Raw genomic sequence first — 15468 nt, forward strand, 5'->3', positions numbered from 1 at the left:
CAGAGACTTTCCAAACAAACCTAGGACTCATGCAAATTTTCATTTGGGTTTGTCCGGAGATTTGGGAGGTTGGTTGCACCGAAAGAAAAGGTCTGGTTGGTCTCTGAAGCCAGGTGGTGGGCAGCCACTTGGCTCAGGTTTCCCTCGGCAATGGAGTTTGTTGAAATCCACAGCACAAAGGGAACCTTAGAGCGACTCCAAGCCAGGCAAGAGCCAAGAGAGCGGGTTTGCTATGCCCCGTGAGCTGAAGTGACTGCCTGTCCAGACAGGCTGAGGACAAGCAGCCCTGTGGGCATTGCAGGAGACCAGCTCCCCAGCTGGGGCAGCCCAGGAACGGGGCCCAGCAAGGCCGCCCAGCTGAAGAGGCAAATCCAAAGAGCTGCCTGTTCTCTTCAAAAAGGCGTGCAGAACCTCACCAAGCCACGACCTGGACAGGGAGAAAAGAGGCAAGACGTGGAAGGAAAGTGTTCTTGCCCATAGTCCCTTCCTGAAAAGCGAGCAGAGCTCTGTGAAGACTGTCCCAAGACCTGAGTGTCCCAACCTCAGCTCTCCTGGCTGTCAAATCGAGGTTTGACTTTTCTGGGGGGGCACAACGACAAAGTGGCTCTAAATCTGGAGCTGTCTGAAAGTAACCATGCTGAACCCAGCACGGGGTCTCCCGGGTTTGCTCTTTCTCCCCCACTGCACCTAAATCAGAGCAGTAGGAACTTTTAAACAGGAATACGGTGAAAATTAAAGCCTTTAAATGTCAGGCAAATCCCTTGCAGAGGCCAGTCCTGGAAGACAGCAGCATGCTCACCGTCCACTGAAGCCTTTCACTGTCTTTAAGAGGCTTCATGCAGGCTACCAGCACTCTAAGACATCCCTCCTTAAGCTTTGGCTCTGTTCTACAGAGCTCTTTGTTTCACCTGAATCCTTTCGTTTGTTGTGTATCTGCCTCTACTTCCCAATAAAAAGAGTGACATCCCATTAGCAGAGCCACGAGTTTGCCAGCCTGTGCCGCTGGGCCCCTTCAGTCCTTTAGACGTCCTCCCCGTTTTCACTGAGGGAGATGCTGTGTATTTTAATGGTTGGCACTGTACAATTCTCGTGGACGAGGTGCCCCGACGCGCCCGCACAGCAGCATTCCTGGAGGAAACCTTTACTCCTCGCTTTGGCAGCGGTGCAGTCTTTAGAAACGGCGGTTTTGGCAGGCACGCTTTGCACGGCGGAGAACACCTTCCATTCGCAGACCCCATCCGACCTGGAGATCTTATAGAAGGTTTCTCCCGAGCCGACGGGGATGCGGACCACCCCTTTGCCGCTCCCCATGCTTTGGCTGGTGGGATGGTTGAGGTTGAAGCTTGGGGATTGCTTCTTCGCTGCTTGCTTCCTCGGGAGGCACTGCGCTCTCAGGACGTTTTGGAACGCTTTCTTAAACTCCTGACTGGAGCACGGATAGATTATGGGGTTGATGCAGCTGTTTAAATATCCAAGCCAAAATGTTATTTTAAAAAGTGTGTCCGGGGGTTTGATTGCAGGAAAGAAAGAACCTAAAATGGAAAATACAGAGAGTGTTAAGGCAGAAGCAGTGAGAAATCGCAGGTAACCCAAGAAACTTAAACACTGGGAAAAAGAAATAAGATTCTGTTTTGTCTTGGAAAATTTATGTCTCGAAGCCCAATTCCTGCAAGAATAAGTCTTCCAGAATGTATGGTGCCATGCACTTACATGGATGTTCCATCAGAAACCAGTTCAAGACATCTCTTTTATTGTACAAGCGTTGTGCTCCTGTTTACCGGCAGAGAGGCAGGCGAGAGGACTGGTAGCAACTGACAGGGGAAAATTGCTTCCTCCGGGGCTTCTAATTCAAGATTAGCGAGCTGAGCAACAGTCAGATCTAGGAGGTCATCAAAAGAGGTTTCAAATGGAAAGAAAAAGGCACCACTTCAGAAGCCCTTCAGAAGAGGCACGCACTTCAGAAGAGTAAGTGAAAAGCAGGATTACTGAGTTGACTGCATTCCAGCTGAAAGTCTGAGAAATGATCGAGTACAGGTGCTCATTTTTCCTGGAAAACTTTAGAAAATCTGACTATCCACATTTTTCTGTCTCACAGAATGCATCTGAAATCCAGAGAACTCAAAGGAAAGGTTCCGTCTTCCATCGATGAGCACTGGAGAGGGACTCATGGGCAGCCATTACATATACATATATATATATGTATACATATATAATCTCAGAGCCATAATCTGGGCTTTCATTAGTCCTCACTCTCTTGGCACAACAGCAGCCAGCTACAAGTGACCGTGAAAAATGACAATTAAATAACGTTACTAATATCCCTTTAAAAAACCTGCTCATGATATATGATAACCTACGACTTAATTATGAGTTATCTGCTGATGTAAAATCTTGGGAATTTGGGAAATTTTTCCTAATGACAAACCTTTAGTTTTTGTTTAGCTACTACTTGCGCTCCTACTGCTTTTATGAGCAAGATTTTAACTTTAAATGGTTTGCATAGGATGTCAGTAACTGCTTAAGAGATTTACTCGTGGAGATTTGTAATTACAAAACTACAGAGACGTAGGTAAGATATCTAAGAGTTGACTCTGCTGCTTACGGAGAATTGTTCGGTTAGTTGTTGCTTTTTTTGAATGACACTGGAAAGTGGCCCCTGTAACAAGATGCTGTAATTCTCTTACTCTCTTGCTTCTCTTTGCTTAGAAATTAAAACAATATTGTCTGAATGTGAATGAACCAGAAAATTAAACTCTGTGATGCTGGGGTGGGAATAAGTGATAAGACCACTTCTAAGACCAGTTTTTGAAAAATTAATCTAGCTTGTTTGGGACTATATAGTCAAGTTTATAAAACAGAACTTTTAGCACTGGCAAACACTTGTCTTCCTGCTTCCCCCAGTAAGCAGGTGCATGTTGAAAAACGTGTGGAAGATTTGGGCATTGATACATTCACCATCTTCGGCGGTTCAACCACGTCTGTAAGCAGCTTTACAGCGATCCATCTGTTTGTTGGACCTCCCCAGCTCAGGAAACACTAATACTGCAATCAGAGGGTGCTCTATTTAATTCCGAGAGCTGCTGCACTTCGGCTCGAATCTCTCTCTTCCCATCTTTGTCAAACAAACAGCAAGTGCAGTAAATACGATCAAGTGGGAAAAGCCAGAGAGGAATTCTCAGGGTGTTTTTGCCTATGTGAGAATCTATCAAAACATTTCCTGAACCAGAGACACAAATAGTGCAGTGTGGTTAATGACTTGCTCATTCTGCTGAAATGCAGAGCAGTGTCCTCTTGCCGTGGTACCAGCTCCTACCTGCTGAGAGGAGCTGATGGGCCCAGAGGACATGCTGCTGCCGGCGAAGAAAGGAAGAGATGTGATGGGGTGAGAAGCCTTCCAGTTTTCTCTGACTTGGGAGAAGTCGCCTAAGACCCAGCCCATCTGGTGTGTGGTGGAGCAGCAGAGGGGGGAGACTGAGCCAGAACACCACTGCAGAACATGCCACAGGAGCTCGCTCCTCGTACTGGAGCAGCTGAACTCTGGATTCCAACCCCAGTTACAACCTGGGCGTCAAGCACGAGTCTTGCTGCCTCCGTGATTGCGTCTGCGTTGCTCCAGGCTAGCTAGGTAGAACACTTCCATGATTACTTTCAATATCAACCAGTTTTTAAGATCAAAAACATTGTGCTAAAGAAAGCAAACACTGTTTGGCAGTTAAGCAGGAGCGAGCAGGCATATTCACAACCTAGAGTTTTTCTCAGCAAATTAATGCTGCTTTCCTTTAGTGAAAAACAACTGAATAACATTCTCAAAGAACCTTCTGGCTGAAGTCACTGGCAGATGAAAAATAACGAAAGGCTTCTAAATGCCCGAATCGTGCACCATTTTTTTCTTTACTTCCTCACTCAACTGCAGCATATCTACTGCTTTCCCCTTTTTATGTTAAGACAAAAGTGAAACAAATCTCGGTTTGGGGAATCAGCTGTGTGAGCTGAGCGTAAAAATGGGTAAACAATAACAATTCCTGTTTGCTGCAACTTCTGGCTCACTCTAAATGGAATGTCAGTGCATTGCCAAAGTCCGTTAAAAATAGAAAACAGCCAGTGTCAGAGTCTGTGTCTTGCTCTTTTTTTGGGGTGGGGATCTGCATGCTAATTTATTAGTGTAACCTTTTTTGGTTCATCAGTGTAGAGACTTGATGCCTCGGAACAACAGGCAGTGAAAAGAAAGCTTTAACAGCATAAAACTTTGCGATCTGTTGAGCCCATCACACTCTGTCTTTAACACTTTCTTTCCAGTGGTGGATACAACGTGGGCTGTAGGACAGTAGCTGTGCTCCGTTGTGCATTTGCTAGCGCCCACCGGTGACGTTCCGTAAGATTAGAGCAGCTAAAGCTCTGTCTCCAGGCCTCACGTTAACTGTCCTGTGCTGTCCTGTGAACGGAACTGTGCACAAATGGCAGGAGGAAGAAATAGTGTCAGTAGCATCTTGAAAGGGCAGAGGCTGGAAGTGATAAGTGAACGGACTAAACACGTAACAGCTGGATGTAAGAGCAAAGCAGAAATAATTTGGACCCTGTCCTTACTTATGCCAACAGCTGATATTGCTTCCTTCCAGAGCAATGTAACTCAAGATCTGCATGTCTAAACCTCGAACCACTGAATTATTGTGTAGAGGGCAAAAAAATATTTCACCTCTTGTATCTTCTCTGACTAATGAGCAAAACCCATCTGTATGTTGCAGGGCTGCTGTGAGGAACTGTGACACATCAGCATTTGCTTAGTGCCTCTGTAGAAGCGTGATGTCCTGTTCCAAGGGCCACAGAAAGTGATGCCCTTCTCCTGCAGACAACTCGTTACCTCCATAGTTCAGAAACTTTCCCTGATCTTTTCTGTTGGCTTCCAGAGTATCAGGCAAAAAAGGAAAAATATTGTATTCTCCAAGTCCTTGGGGAATCGTGTTCCTCTCCGCAGAATACTAAGAATGTGTTCTTTTCTTCCAGGCTTTTAATATTCAGTGATGTTGCTGTCATGATGGGTATCAGTGGTTGATGTATCGGGTAGCGAGCGGGAGTCTTTCAGACAGCACTGCTAAGCCTGGTGATAAAGTGGATCGCGCAGTGGGCTGGAACATCGCAACGGGCAGTGGCTGGCAGCTCAAGTGAGTTCTAATTAGAAATAAAACATCGCCTTTGTGGGTGTTTTTTAAACAATGACTGTAATTAACCATGAGATTAAACAATGAAGCAGAGTGGTAAGTTCTCTCTTCTTTAAGATACACCGTATAAAACTGCTTCCTGCGGAGCAGCCAGGCAGCACAAAGAAATCTGGTGGAACTGGGGTCAGCAGCTCAGGGGCATGTCCATTCAGCCCTTACCCACTTTGGTGGCTGCCGATTAGTGCCAGCTCAGGTTTGGACACTTGCCCACTACCAGCCAGGACAGAGAAACCAGAATTATTATAGCACCTCATTGGCCAGAGCAAGCTTTTCCAATTCTCTCACTCCAGGCTAGGTGTGATCATAGATTAATAAGGTGCTGCCGACAGGAATCCTCTAACAGAGCAGCAGCTGAGAAAAGTTTTCTTTCTTAAAACTACTTCTCTAACCTACTCACAGGCCTTAATGTCTTCCCCAGTATGCTGTCAGGAACAAAATGGTAAATAGTGGCAAAACTAATGACAGTTTAGAGGCTCCATCTTCCATTGTCCCCCTGCAGCCTGTGCGGGAAGGACAGTAAAGAAAACTTCAGCTGACCTTTTATTGCCTTTGAGCTGTAGATTGACTGAATGATGCTTGAATTCTTGCCTTGGTTTCAAAAGGTTGAGGACTCTCAAGTGTCAGTAGCACAATTCAATTGCTTGTTAAATGAAAATTTAATAAAATAAAATGTTCTATTAGCCTCCTGAAATCCTTTGTCATTAAGTCTTTCATCACTCGCCCCTGAAAATGTCAGGATTGCATTCTCTTCCCTCATCATTTATTGTCCTCTTTGTCAACTCAAAGTTCCTTCAGATCCGAGAGATAAGTTTTCCACGTACCTCCTGGTGAGTAAGTGCCAATTCAGACATAAAGATGTAATTTGACTTTGTGATTTGTCAGAAGTTACAGAGCTGCTTGATTATAGGTTGCTTCAGAAGCAGTATTGATGTCATGAGTCATTTCACCGATGCACAGCGAAGAGGGATTTAGAAGCTGCCAGACTACAGAAAATTGTGTTATTTGTTTACTCTGTATTGTCTCTGTCGGCACCATGGGAACAAGACCCCACACTTTGTTATGACCTGTGGACCCAGAGTGGTGTTAAAATCCGTCTCCACTCCTCACTTGAGCAGCTCTGTTGAGGTTTTGCTACATTTCTCCCCCTTCTATGTCGTATGGCACAAATCTGGTGACTGAGTTGGAGCAGAGAAAGCAGGCAGGGGGTATGGCTGCCCTGGTGCAGGGGTGAGATCAGGGCTGCTCCCACCGAGAGGAGCGAGCAGCAGTAACCCACAGAGCCGTCACGTCACGCCTGTGGACACAGAGCTGGTGTGAGGAGCTGGTGCGAGGAAGCAACAACAGCAGAGCCTGTCTGAGAACTGAGCAGTGGCTGGAAGGATTTTGTACCAGGGCGTAAAGAGTCCGAGTGGGTCAGAAGGACCCGTTGTAAACCTCATGCAGAAGCCAAGCAAACCTTCTAGCATCTCTGACGTGTGGGGACTACACCTCTGTATTCACAGAGCTGGAAACAGGGATAGCGGGTGGGTTTACAGGGAGGCAAAGCTTAAGACTTAGGTCCTGGGACTGGCCCTAAAGGGGTGGAGCTGGAGGGCAGCAGCTATTCCAGAGCAAGCGCCAGCAGACCCCGAGGATGAAGCACAGCAGCACTGATGTCCCCACACGGATTAACCCCACCCTCGCTCTCTCGTGAGGCAGCCTGCTCTACAAACATTGATAAATGAGGGACATCCCGTATTCCCAAGCTTGATGTTAGCCCTGAACTTTATTCCATAAGACTGGCATTCTATACTGCATCTCGGGTCAAAACGCACAGCGCCCTCTGGAAAGGATATTTTTATATATGTATGTGAGTGTGTGTGTGTGTGTATCACCGCAGACACGCAGCAGCTGCACTCTGGGCTCTCCCAGCGCGTCTCGCTCTGCTGCTCCCATATGGTGAGTATTTTCTGTGGGAACAAAAAATGGGATTGAAGAACACTTGACCAGTAAGAAATGCTTCTGGGGTTTGTACAATCAATGCAACAAATGCAGAACAGCGGTTCGTAGACGTGAGCCAAGTCTTGCATGTTTACAGCTGTGCCTGTCCCAGGACCTGGAATATTGCTGCTGGTTCAAGTGGAACATGGGAGAGACTTTGTGCCTAGTTATCCCTGACCCGTAACAAACAGACATAGAAGGAGGAGCGAGAGTTTGTTTCTCTTCGCAAGGGCCTGAATTCAGATCTCTGGGGCATCAGGAGGGGGTGTGTGATGGGACAGAGGTGAGAGGTGGAAAGGACAGGCCACAGCAATGGGTCCGTCTGGGAGCGATGCTCTGATTGTTTGGAATTTTTTCAGACCTGATTTATGCTCTGCTTCATATTGTACCCGCTTAGGATGGTTGGTATTTCTGGCAAAGAGCAAACATCTCAGCAAGCAACTATTTCCAGATTCACTGTGGGCAGATTTAGAAAGCTGATAAAAAACCATGGGAAGGTAAACTGAGGTTTTGTTACCCGTGTAAACCCAAATAATGACATTGTTTTACAAATCGATTGCATCGCCGTTGAAATTCCAGCTCCCGTGCTGTTACTGCAGTGGAATGAGTCTGGACCTTGTTGCTCACATTTTTGAGATATTTGATATTTGTCCCGAAGCCCTCGCTCTAGGAGTCATGCACTTACAACGCAGTCTTAGCTTTCCTTTAAAAATGAAAACCAAAACCCAAGCGGGTGGTTCAGAGAACGGCTTGAAAAGGTGAGTCTGCTTCAGCCCGACTCATGAGTTTGTCTCTCTGCGGCTGCTGGTCGTGATTTTGGAGTCCTCGTGCTTAGTAAGACAGGAACTATCTTCAGCAAAAGCTGCGTATCTCTCCCTTCTGCATCCAAACTGACAACAAATCCTGACATTTCCGGGTGGGGTAGGAGAATCACTCATAGCCCTTCAATCACTAGCACACCCTAAATTGCACCATGACATTAGAGAGTGAGGGAGTGAAAAATTACATTCCTGGTTTGTTTACTCCAAGGACTTGAAAGTGGTGACTACGCAAAGCAGGAGCACTTTGAAGACAAACCTCCTCTGCCAGGTAGCGCACGCAGGAGAGTCATCGGCGTGAATCACGGAACACCGCACAGCGGCCGCGCTTTCTCCCTCTTGTTTCCAGCGTAAAGGCTATTAATATCGCCAGCTCCTTCCACTGCTTTGCTGTGTTATGAGTCAGTGGGACGCAACGTTTCGGGACTTGGTGGCGGTGGAGAAATGTTGGCCACAGGGATGTCAGCAGGATCTTTGCCATTGGCTTCAGCGTAGTTGAGTTATCAGCCTACACCAACAAAGCCTTTCCAGTCTGTGGTTATGAAAAATACCCCTTGTGTTTAGCAAAAGAAGAAATAAAAAACCTTATTTTCTCCCAGTTCAATGGATTAACAAACATACACACTTGTGCTCCGGGCCTCAAGGATTTCTTCTCCCTGACCTGTGCTCCGGAGAATGAGCTGAGGCTTTATTCTGACTTTTTTTAACCTTTATTTATTTTTTTTCTCTTTTTCACTGAGAGAACACACTGAAATACTAATGTGAGGAATCTAGCTCTGAATATTTTCTCCATGGCTGGAGTTCAGCATTTTCTGATATGAAAATTATATTGAGGGTTAGGTTGTCACAGCTTTTATTCATTTTATTTTATAATTACCAGCTGAACAACGGAAAGAAAGGGGATCCAGATCCTTGTTTCTCTGAATATCTGGACAACCCAGCCGTGGTGATGTCAAGGGAGTGCATGGGCTGCTTGCCTTACTCTCTGCCCTTCAGGTAAAGGGGTAGGAGGGGCAGGAGGATCCTGTGCTTATAGTTACTGCTATGAGACCTACCCCTGAGCACTGCCTTTTTGTGCCCCAAACGACCCTAAACCCATATTTAAACTGCTCTCAGAACCTCACACCAGCTGCAGCCTGTGTGTTACTGGGAAATGGTGTTCCCAGAAGTTGTTCACTAAAACACCACTGTCTGCAGGAGCTGGGAGGGAGGGGACCGAGTGAACTGTAGGGTGTAAACTTCAAGGTTGCAGCAAGATTTGAACTCCTGCTGCAGTAAGTTATGGGTGAAGCAGAGACCCTGGCTTTGCTTCCCTGACCCCACTGCTGTATTCTGGTTCACAATGACAAAGGGCCGTGGTCTGAAGCCCAGTTACTTGGACAGTAAGTGGGCAGGATGCAGGATGGTTTATCCAGAAACCCTGGGAGTTGATCAGAACATGATCTGGTGGGAGAACACATTGAATGAAGACTCAGATGATCTTGAAAAGAGCAAGAGGCCATAAAGCTGTATGATGTGGTTTTTACTGGTACCCGAAATCAGCTGGGTCCTGGAAGGCCATCCCTTGGGAAATACTGTACCCTACTAGGCAAAATGGAAGCTCTGCGGCATCCCAGCATTGCAACGTAGAAGAGGACAGGTCAATCACGCTTCAGCAGCGTGATTAAGGTAAATGAATTTCCGTATCCAGTAACATAACCAATGACTGCAGCTCTTCTGTCAAGTCTGGCCACCTTTCACTTCCAAAAAAAAGTTTCCCATCTACAGCTGAGTGGACTGGGTATGAACCAGTCCAGTTTCTCTCTGGAGACCGAGCAAGGTGCCATAGTTAAATCAACCACCTTATTAAAACATATAACAAGTAATGATATACACAACAAACGTAAACATCACGGGAAAACACACGGATAATCCACCATCTCCAGACATCAATGCATGCTCCTACTCCTCACCTTGCGACCTCCTGAGAGAATGCATCAATAGCAGAGATAGAAAACGGCATTTTATTTTTCTGGTTTACCTCTAGTGAAAGGAGAGAGTCATCCTCTCTGACTCCATTAAAAAAACCCCCCAAAATAGTAATTAGAAACCAGCTGCAGACAGGCACATAAACAGGATTAGAGGATTCCCTTGACAGTGTTTGTGTCAGCTCACAAGACTAATTTACTACTCTACTATAAATGTAAATACCCTCCAGCGCATCCTCTTTTCTGCTCTCTTTGTCATGACAATGATTGACAAACGCTAAAAGCCTTCCTCTCCCTTGCCCAGTTTAGTAGTCTGGGCTGTTTTATCCCCTGTGACATCCTGGCTCAGACTTTCCCTTTTTTTCTTCTTTCTGCTTCTGACCACAGCATCTATAACAAGAAGGAGTGAAGCCAGGTTGCCACAGGAAGTGGACAACAAACAGATCTGTGGTGCCGCTTCGAAGGATTTGTTAAGATGAACCCTCAGTCCCAACTTAGGACCATTTTTGTAATATCCCAGCCCTTTTTCTCATCGGTTCTGTGCTTGCTTCACTTCAAAACAACCTCCAAGCACCGTCATCTGTGTTGCTGAAAATGAACTGTGCGAAGAAATCCCAGAGCGACCCATAAGTGTCTTCCAGCGACAGGAAAAGGTTGCTCTGTCAGCTGGCACCACTTCCCAGGGCGATATTGAGTATGAGTTTACATGCACTGAATTTCCAGACCCTTCTAGCCCTGACTATTTCTTTCTGTATCTGTCTATATCCCCTTCTAGCAATTGCAAGAGGAAAACAAGAACTGGAAGAAACGTGCCATGTGTGGCAGAGTGCCAGTGCCCAACAAGGCTTAATTGCCTCCGTGAGGCTCATCTGTGGCCTCTGCCCACAACTCCTCTGCCCACTGGCTCAGGAGACACATACAAGGTGAGGCTCTTCCCCTTCACCTGCTTTGAGTGATGTAGAAAACTCGGGATTGTTCCTTCCTGGCTCTATTTTGTTGTTTTGTGTTTGATTACTGGACTGTCAGCTGAAGCTGTTGTTGACGCCACCTCTGCCTGCTGCTGCTCAGGCAGGGTGAGGGCATGCTTTTGGGGAGGGTGTGGCTCCTGCTTGCGCTGTTGTCACCCTCCCGTAGAACAATAGACTACCTGGATGGTGTAGGATGCTCTTGTAGTCTCCTTGGTGCAAGTATTAGCCTATTGCAGCCTAACACTAGGGCTAAAGTATCGGACATGATGCATTTATAGGAAAAGTCAGTGAAGAATTCCCCCAATGAAGTTAATTCATCAACGGGTTTACAGCTCTTTTGGGGTAACAGCAATTCAAAGGAAGGTTTGCAGACTAAAGAAAGGACTTTACACCATCAGGTTTGCACTGCTGTGGAGCAGTGACAGAAGTGGAGCTCTTTAAGAGCAAGTGTCTTACGTAGAGGCGAAGGGGTATAGGCAAAGGCCCTCAGCTCTTGCTGGCTCTTAGCCTGACCTCCTGTTTAGGTGCCTACTGATCCTCTTACCCGCGTGTCGGTCAGCCTAAGCCTCCTCTAAGCTGCCACAGAAAAGGACCTCTTGCAGCGCTAGGAAAGCTACGTGTCTAGAGAGGAACTGAGATTTTATTAGGGGGATAAAAATACTGCAGATCTAGTTGGGACAACAGGGTTTTAAAAGAATTTGTGAAGGCATGTTGAGTTTGAAAAAGTCTTTAGAGCAAAGCTTTGAGACTAGGAGCAGATCCACCGGTCAGCTGCAAAGAGAGAGAGAAAGTGCACGCAGGAGTGAACCTGACTTCTTCCTGGGAAAACCAGCTTGTTTGACACAGTTTTAGCTTTGTGAAGAGTGGGTTTACATTCCAGCGTGCAGAAAAAAAGCAAATCTTAACCTCACTTATTTTCATGCAACAGGATTATCGTTCCTGGCTTGCTCCACACACATCAAAGCCAAGTGAGAAGGCGTATTGGACTGAGAGCCTTTGCACAGACCTTTGTCTGGGATGAAAGTCCATCCAAGAAGGTGAGACATCACTTACACAGATTGCAGCTGGCACCTTTACACACAATTTCAATTAAGATACTGTCTTACAGGGCACGGATACTCAAGTTGTTTCTCCAGTTATTTTCAGCAGCATTTGCCTACACAGATATTGTGCCTTTATTCTCCTCTTGATACCCTTCTATCGCTCTTGCCCTTCCCATACCTACACCTCAAAAGTTTCTACCGCCATGCATTACACAGTTTAACAAGCCTGCTGTTTCGTGTTTTAAAGTGGTTCTTGGCTGGTAGAGTTGATGTTAATAGATGTGGGGATCTTGAAGATGCTGTAGATCACAGTAAAATAAACGTATATTTGGGGAACTTCTGCTGCACGGAGGGGTGAGCACCTGCCAGTTGGCTGAAGTGATTTGAGTAGTATAGCTTGTCTCATGAGCAACCTTCACAGAGGGCAGCCTGGCTGATGGGACCATTTACAGGACCATCCCAGGGTCACAAAGCTGCAGACCTCGTCTTCTGCACCACAAAGCTGTTTGACCAGCTGGTTGCGTTGTGGACTCCCTGGCTATCAACGGTTTCAGAATTCTGCCTATCCGAAAAGCCTGCCCTCTGCCCCTGATCCGCTGTGTGATCCTGGCTGGATCACTTCACCTCCCTATGCCTACCCTCACCTCTCTGCAGAACAGGTCTGAAAGTGGCTACTGTCTTTTGGGAAGTGTTCTGCGCCATCTGCGCCATAGGCCATCTTCTCTGGGTGAGACCACCTGCCTCAAGATGTTTTCTTGGTTTTTTTGAAGACATGGGGTGTGTGTGTGTGTTGCGCCACTTATCTAAAAGGTTTTTTGTCTTTCAGCAAAAGTAGCAAATATACTTTAGAAATAACATAGTCACCCTGTAAAGACAAGGAAACTAACCTCAAGAAAGTTTCCTTATACAGGATCAAAGAAAGATGCAAAGCCACTCTTGAGTCCAGAAAATTTCTTACATCCAAAGCAAATTAATTAACAACAGCTCTGTATGGGCAACCACATTTGCAGATGAAAGGAAGTGTTTGGCGCGTTCTCGCAAACCCTTTTTGGGTATGTTTCAGGCATCTTGGCAACCAGCATTCCAACACGCTGACACCCCAGACAGCCCGAGCCAGGGCTCCTCCTTAGGAACCATCTACTTCTCTTACTCCAGCACTTCCCGGTACTGACTGACAGAAAAGATTCTGTCTTTTGGGTCTTTTTGCATGGCAATATTAGTGACAGGGTTTTGTGAAGCAATCTGGTAAATCCAGCAGCGGTTAATCGGAAAACAACAGCTTCCTATGAGGCTTAAAAAAAAAAAAAAAGAAAATCCCCAGAAGCACAAGTCCTTTCCATAAGAAAAGCTACTGAAATTGAGCAAGTCACAGATTTAAGGTTCTGTGTTTCAAGAACTAATAGTTAGTACAGCTGCTGCAGAACCAGCTTTGGTGTGATGTGTCACATACGCCCCACTCAGATATAGGTAGGAAATTAGTATTCTGCTTTTAAATCCTGAAATCGCATCAAAGTTGACTGAGGAAGGTTTAATTAAAATTCTAATTACTTCTTTACATTTCAGTGATAGCAAAGCAGAACAAATCCCCAACTTTCCTCCCCTTTAGAATTACAACCAGTGAATAAATGTTCAGATTCAGCTGAGGCTGGTGCTTGGCCAGTGGGCTCAGTGGGTTCCCCCAAAAGGTGCTAGCCAGAGAAGCAGGAAATTAGTCTGAAGGATCCTCACTGCTGTTTTCTGAATGGTCATATGGTTAATTAAAAAATACAACATTCATTTTATTTGGAGTGTGGAACCTCTTGGTGTGAATTTCCCAATAGGAAGCTGATTTCTTTCTGTATAGTGGGAATTTTTAGGTGTTGAGCAGTCCAGGAGATCTGGCCCTGGGTCTGTAAACAGCTACTTTGATCCTGAATGCATTTGTATCTTGACTTTTTACATATTTATGTCACCTGAAGGACTGGCTGCAAACTTTGATAAAACACACACCCCTAAAGATACTGTTCCTGTAGCAGAGATGATCAGAACTAACAGTCCTAGTTCTGAAAGGACATTTTCTGCATGGGAAGGAGCACTAAACCCTTCCCATTGTTTTCAGAGTGCTTCTCTTTGAAGCAGAGATGGTTTGTTTCACTTGAGACTTTTGTTTTGTACGTTCATCGTTTTGTGATGGGGAACGTTTTGATTTTGACAGCTTTCCAATAGAAAATGATTCCCTCAGAGCTTTTCTGCTGAGCATCACCGTACGCAGGCACAAACACAGCCCTCCCCCTGGGGAAGGTGCTCTCAAAGGCAGAGGGTTTGCTTTACTTACCAAGAGGCATTACTACAAAAAACGGGAGCCAGCACAGAACGAAGCAGCCCACAACTATTCCCAGGGTCTTGGCAGCTTTCTTTTCCCTGGAGAACTTGAGGAGACGCACTGAGAAATGGTGCTTGCTCTTGGGGTTGGATGCTGATCCGCTCGCTTCAGGAGCGTTTTTACGATGGATCCGCAGGGTCACCTCTTCGGAATGAGATCTCTCTGTCTTCAGACCAGAAGTCAGACCTCTGTTTTCCCTTTTGGCCACTACGTACACTCGGCAATACATCACCAAGATGATAGTCAGGGGGAGGTAGAAGGAGCCTAGAGCAGAGAACAACACGTAGCCAGGCTCCTCGGTGATTTGACAGATGGTCTCGTCTTCTGGTGCTGGCTCCTTCCAGCCGAAAAGAGGCCCGATTGATATCACCAGAGACAACGCCCACACGCACAGTAACGCCAGGAGGCCTCTCTTCTCTGTCACTATGCTCGGGTATCTCAGTGGGTAGCTCACCCCGACGTATCTGTCTATCGAGATGATGCAGAGGCTCATAATGGAAGCAGTGCAGCAAAGGACATCAACGGCTGCCCAGATGTTGCAGAAGATTCTCCCAAAGGCCCAGTAGCCCAAAATCTCCATAGTAGCTGAGAAGGGCAGGACAGTGGAAGTCAAGAGGAGGTCAGCTACAGCCAGGTTAATTATATAGTAGTGGGTAACACTCTGAAGATGTCTGTGGCAGGCTACAGAGAGGAAAAACAGAAAATTGCCCAAAACCCCAAAAACTATCAGCCCCCCTAGAATAACACCTAGTAAAATGGCCTTTGAAATGTTCACCGGCCCCACCGAGTGGGTGCAGTTGGAGCAGTCTGAGGAGTTTCCAGGGAGGAAAGCCATGGTGAGGGGCTGATAATGTTCATGCAAGGCTGAGGTACCTCACTCCCTTTGCAGGTAGAAAGAGTGATGAGATCAGTTCTCAGAAGGTCCTACAGGCAACATTTGCCTGGCTTTGAGAAAAAGAGTTTTTAAGAACATCTTAGAAGTGCAGCACCAGGAACAATGAGACGGATCCAGAACCACATTAGAAAGTCTCCCTTTCTCCCTGAGAATTTACCACTATAGCACTGTTAATAGCCACCGCTTCCAAGTAAATTTTAAATGCTTTTGCATTTTTCT

At 46.2% G+C, this 15468-nt stretch overlaps 1 protein-coding gene across 1 annotated transcript; it reads right to left on the reverse strand.

Moving 5' to 3' along the window:
- Nucleotides 1-1020: 1020 nt before the first annotated feature.
- Nucleotides 1021-15189, reverse strand: ADRA1A (adrenoceptor alpha 1A). The gene is made up of 2 exons (XM_010145313.1): nt 14307-15189; nt 1021-1532 (listed from the first exon to the last, which is right to left on the reverse strand). Exons 1-2 carry the CDS (start codon nt 15187-15189, stop codon nt 1021-1023), a joined length of 1395 nt encoding a protein of 464 aa, XP_010143615.1.
- Nucleotides 15190-15468: the final 279 nt, after the last annotated feature.

The sequence above is a fragment of the Buceros rhinoceros genome, unplaced genomic scaffold, assembly GCF_000710305.1.
Source record: "Buceros rhinoceros silvestris isolate BGI_N320 unplaced genomic scaffold, ASM71030v1 scaffold6141, whole genome shotgun sequence".
Taxonomy (NCBI): domain Eukaryota; kingdom Metazoa; phylum Chordata; class Aves; order Bucerotiformes; family Bucerotidae; genus Buceros; species Buceros rhinoceros.